The sequence below is a fragment of the Mustela nivalis genome (assembly GCF_964662115.1).
Source record: "Mustela nivalis genome assembly, chromosome: 9".
Taxonomy (NCBI): domain Eukaryota; kingdom Metazoa; phylum Chordata; class Mammalia; order Carnivora; family Mustelidae; genus Mustela; species Mustela nivalis.
The window spans coordinates 29,060,250-29,077,332 of NC_139028.1; the positions used below are offsets into that span (position 1 = coordinate 29,060,250).

The following is a 17,083-nucleotide window of genomic DNA, read 5'->3' on the forward strand; positions in this document are numbered from 1 at the left end:
TTTTGGAATCATTACATTTTAAAGGCTTACAGATGATTGTATCCAACATTATTTGAATTTCATCCACAAGAAGGTTGACATCTGGATATTCAGGGACTTGCCCAAGGTCACAGAGCTGGCCCCTTACTTTTAGGTGTTCCTTCCACTACACTGGTGGGGCCCCTCTTTCTCTTATCAACACTGTCGGGGAGAGGTAAGAAATTGGGAGCGTTTTGACTCATTTCTGTGGACTGGGGGACAGGGGAGCAGAAAGAAAGGATAGACTCGATGCCATCAGCAAGAGGTCCAGGAGCAGGCACCTGGGTCCCACCCTCCCAGAGCTCTGGCTCCTGCACACAGGTAAGACGGGAGGGCAGGCATTGTGATGGAGGTCTATGTGCAGAGTTTGGACTGGGAGGATGGAGCTGCCCAGGAGCTGCAGGGCATCGCATGCAAGAGTCTGTAGGGGGCCTGCCCGCTGTGGATTCTGCTTTCTTCTTCCTGGACACTGGAGCCCCTCCCCAGGAGACCCAGGGGTCCCCAGTGAACTGAAGCGGCCTTGACTAATCACTTGCATTTGTTTCTTCCTGGGAAGATGAAAACCACTGTGCTGGCAGGCATTTCTGCTTTCCCTTCTCTGAGCCGCGATGCAGAAGGTCCGGGAAAGCTACCACCCCTCCAGATGTGTGGCCGGAGAGGGCACCCCTGTGGGGAGATAGGAGAGACTCCCGTACAGGCGTACCTCTGCCTCAGAAAGCTAGCAGGGAGGGAGGCCAGGGCTCCCTCCTTCTGCTCCATTCAACTTCCTCTTCCTCATTTCCCCTTCTTGACAGTTCTAGGGGCTAACAGAATTTTCTGGTTCCTGAGACATGATCTCCCCTGACCTAGTTCTCTTACTCCAGGCTTCACACCACCGGAGACTTCTGTGTCCTGTCCCCTCTTCTCCCAGCCCCTTCTGCTTGCTCTGCATTTGCTCTGCAAACCAAGCCAAGGTGAAGTGTTACTGGCTTCCCTTCTGTTCATGGTCTGAGCCTCCTCTTTCAGAATTCCAAGAGCACTGGACCAGATGTCAGGACACCTGGAATTGTGGTCCTGACTCTTCTGGGACCGCAATTCCCAGACCATCACCAGCTCTTTCTGGCTGCTTCCTATTGACCTGAGGCAAGTCATTCATCGATCCTGGGCCTCCCTGAGTTGGCAGATTCTACTGTAACTGCTAGGCTTTAAGTTCTAACATAGAGGAGTACCAAGCTTTTCGAGGGGCAGGCAGACCCCCTCACCAGATACCATGCGAGAGCTTTCTATTCCCCCTGTGAATAAGATCAGCCCCGGGCAAGCAGTGTGCATGGAGAAGGTGAGTGGTTCTGGGAGCTCCAGGAAAACCGGGTGATTGAGAAGAGCCAGGAAAAGGGATGGAAATATAAGGGTGTGTGTGTTGGGGGGATGGGTGGGTAGGATGATGGAAACAGCTCCCTGGTAGATCTGATGGGACATATCTGTCTGGAAATGCCTCAAGAAGATGGCCCAGGGGCGCCTGGGTGGCTCAGTGAGTTAAGCCGCTGCCTTCGGCCCGGGTCATGGTCTCAGGGTCCTGGGATCGAGTCCCGCATCGGGCTCTCTGCTCGGCGGGGAGCCTGCTTCCTCCTCTCTCTCTGCCTGCCTCTCTGCCTACTTGTGATTTCTCTCTGTCAAATAAATAAATAAAATCTTTAAAAAAAAAAAAAAAAAAAGAAGGTGGCCCAGCAGTAGACGGGGTGAGGAAGGAGAGGTAGTGTGGAAAGGAGGGAGACCCGCCTGTGGGGACATTCCCTCTGCTGACCTGCTTGGGTCCTGGCCTCGAGGAAGGCACTATTGTACCAGAATAGAGGGGAAGCTGAGAGGTGGGACTTAAGGAACTGCTGGAGATGGGAGACACTCATTGTGTGCAAGTCTCCACGTCGGTTTACGCTGCCTGATGGTTCTTTTTCCCAAGATCCACCTTGCACCTGTGGATGGCTTTGTGCATTTCTCTGTTGTGCACTCAGGGCACTAATTAATTACATAAACTAAAGTTGATGGACTACTCTTTACGTGTGAGACATCGGGCTCATGCCCAGGGATAGGTGAGGAAAAGAGGGAGCAGCATCTTCACCTTCCTGATGGGACAGACAGTCTCATCAATGATCACCAGTTAGAGCAACTGCCATAAAATAAATAAGCCGGCTGCCGCGATGGTTTATCACAGTGCGGGAAAAGGGGTATCTAATTCAGGTAAGGCGGACAGGCAGGGTTTCTCTGTGGAGGTGACAGTAGCATGGAGACGTACGCGTGTGCTTTAATTGTGAGCTCCTCGAGGGCAGGGATTAGGTCTTATTTACTTTGAAAGCTCCAGGGCTTAGAACACTGTATAGCATTTGTTATGACAATTGGGATAATTTTTATGGTAGGTATTCAATGAACTTTTGATGAATAAATAAATGGCCTCCTCCCAGCAGTTCCTTTTTAAAGCACTGTGTACTTCATTACATGGAGACAATTATGTCAAACACGCCTGACATTCTTATGCTTGATCTGTCTTTACTTCTTCCTCTCTCGTCTGCCCTTCATTGATTTTTGTTTGTGTCTCCATTTGATGCCTCAGATGTGTTGAATCCAAACAGGAGAACACACACACACACACACACACAGACATTCACACACGCAAATACACACACATTACCCATCACCTCTATTCCTGCAATGTTGCGGATTCTACCCTAGAAGCTATTACGAGCCTTTGAATAGAGCAAACCTCTCATTGACTACACATGCCTCCTTAAATGACCTTTGAATAGTGTTTTTATTGCTTTGTGAAGTTAAACAGCGCCGATTGTGATTACTCTAGCTTATGATAAACCCCAGATCTATAAAAACTCCTGTTCATTCATTACTTTTTCTCTTGCTCCTTCTCAAGTTGTTATTATTATTATTATTATTTTGAATGTAGTGAGGAGTAGGGGGCGGGAGGAGGAGGAGGGAAATAAAAATACACCAACTTAACAAGAAAACAGGTGAAATAGGGAACCACTTCTCCTCAGGTGACAGACACCCGATTAGACACTGTTAAACAGAACAAATATGCTTTTATACAGAACAAGTTAGTCTTTTATGTTTATTCTAAATTGGAACTATAATGGTTACCACCTTATCTTCAATGGAAGAAGCAGCTAATTGTTCCAATATCTCACTAATTCCAGCATCTGAGAGAAAATTATTTTTTACTATTTTACCAATTGTTCAATTTATACCTAGGTGTATAGTGTGGCATGGACAGACATTTCTATCTCTTGATCTATGTCATGGCTGCTATTCCAGTTCAATTATTAATATGTGGAAGTTATAATTATTTTGAGTATGGTACAAGATAATTATAAGCCATAAAACAGCTCCCCATGCTCACTGATACCTCTTCTTCTCTGCAGACAGGCTGGAGTTTGGGCTTATGAGTTTTAGAGAGAGCAACACATATATGATGGGGGCACTTGGGGTCACAAGACACTGGAGTGGGGACAGAGGAGCCTTCCCCACCCCTGCAAATCCTTTCCGTTCTCCATAAGCATCTCTTTTTCTGCCCCACTGTCTCACCCACCTCCTATCTGGTCTCCTGTTTGCTAGCTGAGATTTGTACACACATTGTCTGCCTTGGTTTAGCTTGCTTGCTGTCTCTTTGTCTCCTTGTTTACCCAGCGGCAGCTCCTGGGTGTCTGGTTGTGTTCTTATGCATGAATCTTGGTGTTGGGGCAGCTGGGAAGTGTGACAGCCACAGGCAAAGAGAGAGGCTGGGGTGGGGAGTTAGCTGCTCTGTTACTCCTTGGCCTTGGCCAATGCCTCCATTCCCTCCCTCTTTCCGAATACCTTGCTTTATTCTTAATGGGTCTACCCTTGGGGACAGATTTTGGCAAGGGCTAAGGCACCTGGGAATCACTCATTCTTAATCAAACTGACCACAGTCAGTTGAAAAGAATAACACATTGGTTTGGATTGCATGTGTTTGGAGAAGGGGTTCAGAGAGAATGGGCATTGTTTGGGTATCTTCCCATTTTATTTTATTTTTTAAAAGATTTTTATTTATTTATTTGACAGAGAGAGAGAGAAAGAGAGAGAGATCACAAGTAGGCAGAGAGAGAGGGGAAGCAGACTCCCCAATGAGCAGAGAGCCCAAGGTGGGACTTGATCCCAGGACCCTGAGATCATGACCTGAACCGAAGGCAGAGGCTTAACCCACTGAGCCATGCAGGTGCCCCAGTATCTTCCCATTTTAACAGGAAAACCTCTTTACAATGCCATCTTAGTTAAGTTGTTGTAAAAAGCAAAGCTAACTGTTTTCAGAAGTAATCAGATCCTGGTCTTGGTTCCAAGTTCTACTATAGTCCCCCTCCCCCGACTCCCATCCTTCCCTCTTTACTTAAACAGTATCTACTCTCTACTTAATCTTAAATTTCTTTTTCCTACTATTTTCTGAATCCCTCATTCAGTATTACCATTACAACTTTCTGCTATGGCAAATGCACTGAGACCCCATTTCTATGTTAAAGCCCAACATGACTATATTACAAGATAGGGTCTTTACAAAAGTAATGAAGGTCAAAGGGAGTCATAAGTGTAGAGCCCTGATCTGATAGGATGAGTGTCCTTATAAGAAGAGACACCAGAGGGGCACCTGGGTGGCTCAGTGGGTTAAAGCCTCTGTCTTCGGCACAGGTCATGATCCCAGGGTCCTGGGATCGAGCCCCGCATTGGGCTCTCTGCTCTGCAGGGAGCCTGCTTCCTCCTCTTCTCTCTGCCTACTTGTGATTTCTCTCTGTCAAATAAATTATATATATATATATATGACACCAGAGATCTTGCTTTTTTCTCTCTGCCAGATGAGGACACGAGGTGGCCATTTGCGAGCCAAGAAGAGAGCTCTCACTGGAACCTGACCATGCTGCTACCTTGATCTTAGGCTTCCAGTCTTTAGAACCGTGAGAAAATAAAGTTCTGATGTTTAAGCCATCCAGTCTGAGGTACTTTGTTATGGCAGCCTGAGCGGACTACTATACCCCTCCCCTAGCTGCCTGTGAAAGGTTGGTTGGAGCAGGGCTGTTAAATCGTGTTCATCAGCCTTGTGATGGGATTCTTTTTTAGGCCCTAGGATCTGCAGTCGGTGTCCTTCTCCTGGGTCAGAGACTTGGAGCTTGAGGTTGCAAATCCAGCCCAGCTCCTGACGTTTTGGCTTCCCCGATCCCCGTGAACCTCATTTTCAGCTTCTCTAATGAGCCACGCCAGCAAGAGAATGTGTCTATTCAGCACCACGGACAGAGGTGCCCTGTCAATTCCCACAAATTAGAAGTTACTGCTTAGCCCTCTCACCCAGGTGATGCTGAGAAGGGAGGAGGTAGGCTGAGCAAGAGAAAAGTCAGGGAGGAAGACCACCTGGCAGGATGCAGACAGTGCAGCCCCTAAGCCTGGCTGTGCTCAGTCAGGGGGCTCCTACAAATGAGAAGTGCCTTCTCACACAGACGGGTTGCAAAATGCAGGAGGGGCTGCTCCTTACGCTTAGTTGTGTTGGCCTGGCTCTTGTTGAATTGTCACCTGATGGGTGCTGGCCACAAACCTACAGCTGGCAAGGTGTGAGGTCTGGGGAGCCCGTGGTTGTGCTGGTGTCATGGACTGTAGGGTGGGAGAAAAGCCAGCTGAGGAGGAATGGGAAGAGGGCATCAGAACTTTGGTATAACTTTGGGAAGAGTGGTGATACAGGTGAGCTGCCTCCTACATGCCTGGAATGGCAATGAGGGTACAGGGGATCAGGCCTTAGGAGGGGAGGGGCCCAGCTCCTGGCAAGCTGTGCTGGTGGGGAGCCAGGGCTTCATTTGTTTGACTTTAATGAATAAATGGCATCCCCAGCCATTGTTTCTCTACTTTTGAGTCCTGACAAACAGTCTGTGGCATCTGATGGAGAGGGTTATTAGCTGCACAGAGACAGATGGTTGGGGATGAGGGGATTGGCTCTTTATTATAACAGGTCCACAAGTGACAGCATTCCGTTTACTTCCCAGCCTCCATATCAATGTCAATCCCTTTCTGTCGCCTTCTGTGACCCAGTCAAGCCCCAGAGGAAAGACCCAGAGCAAGAGGAAGGCAGAATGGCCCATGAGTAAGAAAGGAGAGGTAGGGTCAGTGGAGTTGGGAAAGAGGGCAGATTTCCCATTGTAAGTTCTTTGAAAATAAAAATGCTGCCTTATTCTTCATTATTTTCCCAAGTGTCCTGTAAGGGGCTGTTTATTCAATAGGCATTCAAAAAATGTGAATGATAGAAGAGAAAGGTAGAGAGGTCTGGATTAAAAAAGATAATAGAAGCAGATCTAATTGTGCTGGGTGAGTGGTTGGGGAGCAAAGGTAGGGAAGAGAGAAAGAGAAGTAGAGGAACAGACATTTCTGCAAAGAAGACATCCAGATGGCCAACAGACACATGAAAAAGTGCTCCATATCACTCGGCATCAGGGAAATACAAATCAAAACCACAATGAGATATCACCTCACACCAGTCAGAATGGCTAAAATCAACAAGTCAGGAAATGACAGATGCTGGCAAGGATGTGGAGAAAGGGGAACCCTCCTACACTGTTGGTGGGAATGCAAGCTGGTGCAGCCACTCTGGAAAACAGCATGGAGGTTCCTCAAAATGTTGAAAATAGAACTGCCCTATGACCCAGCAATTGCACTACTGGGTATTTACCCTAAAGATACAAACGTAGTGATCCAAAGGGGCACGTGCACCCGAATGTTTATAGCAGCAATGTCCACAATAGCCAAACTATGGAAAGAACCTAGATGTCCATCAACAGATGAATGGATAAAGAAGATGTGGTATATATACACAATGGAATACTATGCAGCCACCAAAAGAAATGAAATCTTGCCATTTGCGACAACATGGATGGAACTAGAGCGTATCATGCTTAGTGAAATAAGTCAAGCAGAGAAAGACAACTATCATATGATCTCCCTGATATGAGGAAGTGGTGATGCACCATGGGGGCTTAAGTGGGTAGGAGAAGAATAAAAGAAACAAGATGGGATTGGGAGGGAGACAAACCATAAGTGACTCTCAATCTCACAAAACAAACTGAGAGTTGCTGGGGGGAGGGGGGTTAGGAGAAGGGGGGTGGGGTTATGGACATTGGGAGGGTATGTGCTTTGGTGAGTGCTGTGAAGTATGTAAACCTGGCGATTCACAGACCTGTACCCCTGGGGATAAAAATATATGTTTATAAAAAATAAAAAATTAAAAAAAGAAAAATAGAAACAGGAAAAAAGGAAATAGACATAATGATAAAAGTAAATGTCATAGGTAGTAAGATTGTAAAAAAAAAAAAAAGAAAAAGAAAGAGAAGTAGAGGACGCAGACGGTGTTAGAGGACAGCATGAGAAAAAGTACTTAGGAATCAGCATACAGTATTTCAGGCATTAGGTACTCTTCCCCACATTTCTATATAAAGAGTTTCATGGAAATTAAACAGCTCTGTCCACTGTCCCAGGTTCTTCTTCCGGGACTAGAGTTGCAGGGCAACACCTCATTACCCCCAAAAGGGTGGGCAGGTTCTCACTGACCTTCATTCATTCTTCGAAACTTGTCCTTGGCCATGTAGCCCAGCACCAGACAGCATCCTCTCTTCTGGAGGCCCAGCTCTGGAAGAAAAGCACAGGTGAATGAGCGGTGAATGGATCCAGTATCAGTGAAGGCCCCTTTTTGGGGGGTATGAAGCTGCTGCCCTCATAAACAGGGCTACTTATATAACATTTACATAGCACTTGCTATGATCTGAGCATCCTATTAAGCCAATAATTCCTCATTTGATTCCTGCAATAACCCTGTGAGCTGTATACCAGTATTATCTCTATTTTTATATCATCCCCATTTACAGATGTATTAAGTAGACAGCCTTAGTTGGAAGAGCTAGCTGGTGGCAAACCAGGAGTTTGAATCTAGGCAGTATGGCTCCAGAGTCCATGCTCGTAACCACTACTCTATAGGTTAGTGAGGCTCTACAGATCCCAGGCTTGGGGACTATGTCCACCTTATGCTGGGACTGTGGTCAGGTCTGCCAAAGGAGAGGCAGAATCCAGCGAGTGGTGACCAAGATGGAGCAATGCAAGCAGACACAGAAGAGCGTAGTTTGGAGGAATGAAGAAGTGGTTGGGCGAATTTGGAAGAAGACACAAAAATGGAGGTAGAGGAGTCTACTTTTTGGGAGAGAACGAGTTTCTGGGTCTGGGGATTCCTGGATGATCTCATATTCAGGAACAAGGCAGTGCTGTCTTCAAGGGCTTATGAAGCGTGGACTCGGTTGAGCATGGAGCACAGGGGTTGGGATGGCTAAGAGACGCAAGGTGTAGATTCCAGTCCCACAGGACTTTGACACAACAGGGAAAAGTAAGGTGGAACAACAATTCTAGGTAGCAAAAGCAAGAGACTTTTTCTTTTTTTCACGCTATTGGATAAATGGGTGCCCCTTGGGCGTGGGTGCTGGACTGGAGTTACGTCTGCCTCAGAAGAAGGCTGGTATTCATCTTCTAAATCCTGGTTTGTCTTAAGCACATTATGGGGTTTGAAGCCATTCTACACCAAATTCCTCTTCTGACCTCCACGGTACCCCCTGAGGTTGGCAGACAGCTTATTGCTCTTCATACTATGCAAGTGAGAAATCCCAAATTCAAAGACGCTAAATGATATCCCAGGATTATTTTAAACTCCTCACCCCCTCCTCTTTGCTTAGGACTCCTACAAATGTGACCGCTGCTGAGGCGAATGGAAAAGGGGTAGGATTTCTGGAAAGGGCATCTGACTGCACTCCCTCCCAGGGCTTGGCACACTTTCTGGGCACCCAGGAGCTCCCTCCATGGGTCCCACAGGGAAGGAGGGTCCCACTGAGTGGTGTGTCATAGCAACTTCTCTCGTGACACTGGGTGTTTCTTGGAGCCCGGGCCGGGTAGTATCTAGGCTGTTGGAGCTTAGACAGGGTGGGCTCATTTCCCCCTCCCTACCTCTCCATCCACCTCTTGTCGCCCAGGTCTACCCTCCATGGTTTGCAGGATGAAAGGGCCCATGAGAAACAGATAAGTCAAGCTTAGGGGCTCTTGCCCTAGAGAAAAACAAAGCATGGCGGGCGGTGGCAGAATGCCATGGCCTTGGGAGGTTGCTAGCTTTGATCTCCCAATTCTTTAAAGGGGTTTATTAACTATCAGTAAAGAGCAGAGAAGCAGATCTGAGCGTGCCTTTTCCAAAGGCGCTCACTTCTCTTCCGTCCCCTCCACGCAAGCTCGTCTGAAGGCAGGGCCAAGCCAGCCTCACTTCAAACAGCTTTACATCTCCCGCGCCCAAATTGACGATGTTAAGTTCCCTCATCCAAGGCCTTGGCCCTTTCTTCAAGGGCTCCTGCTCTGTCGAGGGCCCTGCGGATCAAAGCCTCTTTGATGTTTACTTACTATATTTGTGGATTCTTTCTAACAACCACCTTCAAGAGACAGGAATGCAGCCTGCCAGGAGGGGGCCGGCGGAAGTACAAGCTGTGAGGAGGCGCGCTGAGCTCCCGCGAACAATAGCCTCTTGCCCAAGACTCTGAAACTGTAGAGAAGCCTCGACAAGCTGACGATGGGCAGAGTCAACCAGCCCATTATAATCGCACGGGCATTGTTCATTGCCAGAATGATACAACTGCTTATGGCTCTTATTATATTTCCATTGACTTCTTATGCCCATATAAAGTACATGAGCAGGGATTCCTAATGAGAAAAGAAGCTGGGGTTCCTACATCGAGACCAGGGGAATACAGGATGGGTTCAGGTAGGGGGGGCAGAAGATGTTAGATGGATTTAGGCCAAACATTCCTGTTGGGTTTGCTAGACTGCCCCCCTAAGTTTTCAAGGAAATGGAGGGGGCATAATTCTCCCAGAGATTTAGAGAGTGTGGTCGACCAGTTGAATCCAGATCATCTGTGTTGGCTGTCTCTACCACCCCAACGCAACCTATCTTTAGTCACATAATGCGTTGTCCGAGGAGATAGTTCATATGTACAGTCATTATAAAAGTCTCACCGACCATGTTCGATTTTTGCAAATGAGCAGGAAAAGAGTTTTTTAGAAACCTGATTAATAAAAGAAATGGAGGATGAGCAATTTCTCAATGTATCTGGCTCATTTAATTTGACACGTGTGGGTTAGTCTTAATTATTTAGGCAGCTGTATTACAAGGCGTTAATAAGCACACTGCAGACATGTACTGAGGGAGAGTGCTCTCCGACAGAGTCCTTACTGAGAAGTGGGGAGAAGCCACTGGGTTCTTTGCAAGAATGAGCAGGTTAGAGAATTAGTGAAGTGAGAATTAGATATCTATCCACATGTGAAAGCTTGGGATGTTCTTTGTAGAGATTTGTAGAGCTAAATTGGAGGTCACTGGGTGCGCCTGAGGAAGCAGGCCAACAGGGCTGAAGTGGGGGCGGGGAGGAGACTGTGGGAGCCCAGGTGGGGAGACGGTGTGTTGTCAAAGGCACCAAGCAAAGACAAGGCCGGGGGAAGCAGGAAGCAAGCACTGTGTCTTGGGGCAACTCTACCTCACCAGACTAACCAGGCTCTTAGGGGAGAGATGGCAGAATGTGATACAAAAACCAGGAATCTTTACTCTTTGAGCTAGACCAGGCGCCAGACTGCCTTCATCCTTGTCACATGGCACTGGGACTGAAGGTGGAATCAGATCATAGATGCCCATTTTAACAGCAAGATATCAGGGTCTTCTCCCTTGAGACCTTAGGGCTGCAGCCTTTGGCTGATCACCTACCGGTAGCAGAAGCACCAGACGCACCAAAGGCGCCCATGGAAAATGATGAACGTGAATCAAGTCATCCTGGCTTACAAAGAAAGTTAATAGCAAAGGAGTCCAGGGTCACCTGCAGAGGGGCTGGGGAGGGTACTACTATCTGAGGAGAACAAGGCTTAAGAAATACTAGCGTGAAAGGAAACATTTATGGGGAAAGTGCATGTTTCTTGGGGAGAAGGGTACGCATCCCAGGAACTCCAGGTGTCTAGACTGAGCCACAGAAGGGTCAGGACTCTGTCGTTTCCAGCTCTGAGTCCCTGATCCGGAGCACAATGCCTGGCACCTGGCAGGAGCTCAGGGACAGTCTTCTGATTGAATGAAAGGGCCAACCACTGACTCTTGGGTTAATGACCTGCTCTCCCCTCCCGCAGGTCAGAACAGATAAGGTGGCACAATGGAGTAAGTTAGGTGAGGGTGTTTGCCGAGTGTATGAAAATTGTAATTCATTGGAAGAGAAGTCTCGGAAACATGAGATTTCCTCTGGGAGGAGTGAAACGGGACGGCTTTATAAATGGTACCGTTTTCCTTCAGTTTCACAGGGTGAAGATGGGCCTTTTTCTAGCCTTAGGATTTCTTTATTCTTAGTAGTAATAACAATGATACAGTGCTATTACTTCACATTTACGGGACTCTTGGTTTTTCACAATGCTGTCATATTCACTACCTTATTAGAGGCTAACAGTAGCTCTGTGAAGTAGGCGAGGAAGAATGGTCTATTTCCTCCATTTTGGTTTCAGAGGCTGAGGCTCCGAGAAGTAAAAGGACAGTTCAAGGTCAAAGCTGATAACAGTGCTCAGGCTAGAATCCAGGTCTGATTTCTAGCTTAGGTCTCAGGGTAAGGTCTGGGGTCCCACGGCTGCCGAGGCTGTGGATCAAAACAATAGAGGACACAGGTCGGTGGTCCTGGCTGGGCCAGGGTTCCGGCCTGGACTATGGCTCTCTTGTACCACAGGAGGCGACTTTGTTTGAAGATAAGGATGTGACACAGATAATCCAGTTAAAATGGCCACTAGGCGGCCTGAAGCCAATGTGACTGGTGTCCTCATAAAAAGGGGAAATTTGGAGGCAGACGGACACACACACACACACACACACACACACACACACACAGGGAGGATGCCATATGAACACGAAGATGGCTGTCGACAAGCCAGGAGAGAGGTCTGGAACAGATTCTTCCTTCACAGACCTCAGAAGGAACCCACAGGCCAGACTCGCATCTTAGAAAGATCGTTTTAGCACGGATGCAGATGGTGGAGGGGTGGGGGGGAGCCCGGACGAGGGAGCGCATTTGTTCGACGCCTGCCATCCTCCTGGTGCGCGGTGACGGACTGACATCTGCTCCCTGTCCCCGCTCTCGGAAGACAGCCTGAGATCAGAGAGCCAGTGCAAGGACCCTGAACTTTCTCAGGGGGAGCTTCAGAGCCTCTATCTCCCTGCCACCTCGACACAGGAGAGCAGTGGGGGGCCGCAAATAGCTCACCAGATGGTTCCCGAGACCATATGGAGAAGGCGTCAGCTGGACCTGGCTGGAGTCACCGGGAGGCCACGTATGTTTTGAAACCGTCAGTCCTGGCCAGAGCCCGGCTCCCCCACACCAGAGTGAGCAACGCTCAGGGCTTCCCTGCGCCTTAATGTTCTCATTTATAAAATGTGGACGCGGAGAATAAGACCTTCTGCTTATGGTTAATATGAAAATCAGAGGCACTTGGGGAAGGGTGCCTAGGATCAAGTAGCTGATAAGGGTGAGCACAGGAAACTGAAACGAAATATCAGATTGGGGGTTAGGGACCGTCATGTTTATCCTCCCTCTTCTTTAAAGGGAAGACTCATCCAAGGAGATAGAACGAACTTCCAGGCAGCCTTCTCTGGAGGCTCATGGGGTAGACACTCGCTGAGGGGCCGGAAGAGGAAGCGAGTCAGGAAGGCCAGCCAGGTGGGTGTAGCAGTGAGGCTAAGTGGCCAGATGGAGAGACAGTGATGGATCTGAGAGACGTTCTGGGAAAGGGACAATGGCCTGAGTGACAGAGTGGCTCCAGCAGAGGAAGGGGGCAGATGAGCATGGTGGATTTAGTCGGGCAGAATGGAGAAAGGTGGGGTCTGTGTCAGAAGTAACTGACCAAGGCAGCCTATTTGGGCGTGAGGTGAAAATGGCACATTTTTGGACTTCTCATGTTTGAGGTGATGGGATTTCCAAGTGAGGGGGGTCCTAGAGGCCTGTGTGAGCAGGAGTTTAGATCTGAAGAAATATATTCGTAATCAGCCTTTCTGGCCTCGGAGCGCAGACGTCTTGGTCTATAGACCAATTCGTTATGTAACAAATGACATAAAAAGCAGTAGGGTAGGGTGGGTAGACTCTCCCACAGTGTCCGTACCAGCCCTGCCCAGTCAGCATGTATTAACAAAGGGTAACCAGTAGGATATCTGACCCATAGCCGCCCATCAAGATGCTCCCACATGCAAAGCAAAAGCACGGAAGGCCAGCTTCCCTTCACAACGAGATTGCAGTCTGGTTGAATATGAAAGGCACATCCTTATGGAGAGGTGAACAAAAATCAAACACAGGACTTCGGGAAAACAAAGGGTCGGGAGCAGCATGTGAGTTATTTCTACGTGCACGGCCCTAGTCATGGCAGGAGCCCCGAGGGGGGAAAAGGAGTTGCAGGGCTTGGGGTGATCCCCACCCCCAGGACCTCGAAGCCTGGAGATTTCTCTGGGGGTCTGCCTTAACAAAGGGTGTCTGCCCCGATGGCCTGACTCATGGGCGATGGGCCACCAAAAGTCCTGCCGGGATGCCTGGCCGATCCCAGGATGCCAGACTGTCACGTTTGGAAAATCCTCACTGTCTACGGCCATACCACCCTGAACGTGCCAGATCTCGTCTGATCTCAGAAGCTAAGCAGGGTTGGGCTTGGTTAGTACTTGGATGGGAAAGTCCTCACTTTGATACTGCTAAACTCTTGCTTTTTTTTTTTTCTTTTTAAATTAAATTTTTTTTTTTTTTTTTTTTTTTTTTTTTTTTACTGTGTTATGTTAGTCACCATAAAACCCATCATTAGTTTTTGATGCAGTGTTCCAAGATTCATTGTTTATGCAGCATACCCGGTGCTCCACGCGATCTGTGCCCTCCTTAATACCCACCATCAGGCTCACCCACTCCCCACTCCCCTCCCCTCTAAAACCCTCAGTTTGTTTCTCAGAGCCCACAGTCTCTCGTGGTTTGTCTCCCCCTCCGATTTCCCCCAATTCGCTTTTCCTCTCCTTCTCCTAATGTCCTCTGTGTTATTCCTTATGCTCCACTAAACTCCTGCTTTCTGCTTCAATTCTGTTTCATCCTGTTTGCAGCATCATAGCTCACATCCCAGGCAATAATGATGCCCATAAATCACACAGAGATCTCAGTTTTCTGATCAACCTCTCTGGTAAAGAGGCCTGAAGAGAGGAATAGCAAAAGTTTATTAATCCTGACAAGTGACTAGCTCTAGCCCTCCAGGACAAGTAATAAATGTTTAATAGCCCAATAATACCTGTTTCATAATTTTCGACTCTCATTGCTTGCTAACTCAAAGTTTATTAAAGAACTATAAACTTTACATTGTTGTAAAGACATAATGGCTATTTCATTACCTATTGGAGTTAATTATATTAGGACTAAGTTTATCCCCCCATTCATATTAAGTATCAATTAGTTGTTTTAAATTATTGATTTGTATTTAATTAACGATGCTATTACATCCCAATTAAATCCATGTAAGAGAAACCTGAAACAGCTACCATCTTAAGTTTTTAAAATAATGAATTACATGAAAAGCTCAAGTGGCTAACCCTCCTTTAAGAAGGGTTAACGATCGTTGTGATAATTCCAGAGAGTCTTGGTGACGACGGGTCCATCTTTGCTAGCTCCTGTGGGGACAACAGCTCCCGCAGACACACGAGGGTAGGGAGTGCTCAGCCTCAGCCACCAACCAGCAGAAACTGACACTGGGGAAGCCCTTCGTCCACCCTGGCCCTCCATTTACAGGCTAGCACAGCGCTATCCACAGGATGGCCAAGGCGGGTAGATTGTCAGCAACTCCTCACCACCAGCTGTGGGGCCCATGATTGTCCACGTTGCTGCTGGCCCCAGATGTCACATGCCCGCTGTCAGTCTGGGGCCCACGTGGTCATCACCCCTCTGGCTTCCCCAGATTCCTGCAACACTGGCCTGACTCTATCCATTGTGGTCAGGACACATCAGCCATTAACTGAACAGCAATGGGCATTTTCCTTTTCTCATCTTGTTTCCCCTTCACACAGACCTTGTAAAGGCAGGTGCTTTTATTCTTCTCTTTCTTTATAAAGAAATGGACATTTTAGAGGGCCGAGGTGTTGACTGAGGGTTCTGAAGCTATTGAGGGGCGAAGCTTGAGTCCACCTGTCTGCCTGACTGCAGGCCTGGTGCACCTTGCCGTGCTCTGTTCTCAATTCTCTGGGAGAAATGACCCCACCGGCTGAGTCCCATCCCAGCAGGCTGGCTCTCTGGGACCTTGCCAGGCTCTTGTCATCTTTCTTTTCATGAAATGCTGGGCTCATCTTCTACCCTCAGACGCTGCTTGGGGTCTTTCTCCCAACTCTTCATCATTTGGAATTCCAACATGGCTGCCAACGGACTCAGAATGTGGCCTTCCGCTGGGCCACTTGGGCATTGGTCCAGGCTCCACGGTTGGCAGGCTCTCCCACACCCCCGTGCACCTTGGAATCGGGACATAGGCTACCCCACCCCCTGGGGGCTGGATGCAGCCTGGCCTTACCCCTCTTTGGTATCATCTGAGGCCAAACTCACTTAACTCACCATTACAATTAAAATTGCCATTGACTCGGGCGCCTGGGTGGCTCAGTGGGTTAAGCCGCTGCCTTCGGCTCAGGTCATGATCTCAGGGTCCTGGGATCGAGTCCCGTATCGGGCTCTCTGCTCAGCGGGGAGCCTGCTTCCCTCTCTCTCTCTCTGCCTGCCTCTCTGTCTACTGTGATCTCTCTCTGTCAAATAAATAAATAAAATCTTAAAAAAAAATTGCCATTGACTGATTGCTTATGATTGATTAGTCTCTGGGCTAGGCACTCCGCATGCATCATCTTCAATCATAAAAGTTAAGTACTATTATTATTCCTATCGGATAAAATGGGAAGCAGATAATCCAAAAGATTCGATAACTTGCTCAGGGTCATAGAGCTGGTAAGCGTCAAAACCAGTAACCCTGATTATGAGTGAGGTTCTTCGGATGACTGGTATAATATCTTTGTGAGAGGTGCAGCGATTGGGGGGAGTTTAATAATGTTGGTTGGAGAATTTGATGTAAACAGTTTTATCACATGGACAAGATTACCTCAGCCATCTCTGGTTTAAGATGTCTGATCCCAGGGGGTTAATTGCTCTGTGAGGGAATATGACAGAGAAACGGGATCATGAAGGCCATTCCTCCTCCTGGCCTGTCATCACTCTACTTATCCCATGAAGAACAGGGACTGCTGAAGGCCATTTGCCTGAAAGGCTTTTAGACTTTTCCTAAGAGAAAGTTGGAACTGGTGAGTAAGGTTTGAATGGGACCAGATACTTGACAGTTGTGTGTCCGTCCCCTAGGGAGGCTCAGGATGGTGTAGCCAGTCAATCACATCTAGGAGGCCAGGCAGAAAGAGGGCATCTCTTTTCTCTTTCAGGACCAACAGAGTCCCCAAAGGACTAAGATCAAGGGCCATAAGGAATCCTTCCAAGTTGGCCCTTACCCCGCACTGCTGCACTTCTGTTGAGGCCCAGATTTTTGGGAAGTTAGAGGCCCAATAAACTGCTCTGAATATAAAATGTATATTTGGACTTAACCTTCATACAGATTCCTCACGATAGGGATTATTAGCCCCATTGTACAGGTGAGGCTCAGGAACGTTGAGTAATTTAGCTGAAGTCACACAGCAGGGAAGTGCAGGAGTCGGGGACAAAATCTAGGCTCAATTGATCCCAGAGCCCAGGCTGTGTCATTTTGCTGGGATGTCGTCTGGACGCTGAGCACACAGCCTAGGGGACTGGCAGAGACCCTGGTGGGAAGAAGGGGACCATGTGTGTTCAGAGCGTACTGGGCAATGAGTCATGCGCATTGCTGAGACGTCCTTGTGGGAGCTAGGCTCCTGGAGAGTCCCTGCCTGGGAAAGGATAGCTAGCCTCCCGGGGAGACAGGGTGGTGGGGTCAGGGCAGAGAAGCA

General features: G+C 48.1%; 1 protein-coding gene and 1 long non-coding RNA gene across 6 annotated transcripts in view; one reads left to right on the top strand and one right to left on the bottom strand.

The window, feature by feature from the left end:
* The window catches only part of LOC309841075, a 36,324-nt gene extending 31,332 nt beyond the window's left edge, over positions 1-4,992 (top strand). The window contains exon 4 of the long non-coding RNA XR_014298923.1: positions 4,863-4,992. This is a non-coding gene — a long non-coding RNA (uncharacterized lncRNA). The remainder of the gene's footprint in view (positions 1-4,862) is intronic.
* Positions 1-17,083, bottom strand: part of KIRREL3 (kirre like nephrin family adhesion molecule 3) — a 546,897-nt gene that overhangs the window by 119,671 nt on the left and 410,143 nt on the right. For all 5 annotated transcript variants that reach the window (XM_082683923.1, XM_082683922.1, XM_082683924.1 and 2 more), the window contains exon 3: positions 7,591-7,668. In XM_082683923.1, coding sequence (XP_082540049.1) covers positions 7,591-7,668 — 78 coding nt within the window. The remainder of the gene's footprint in view (positions 1-7,590; positions 7,669-17,083) is intronic.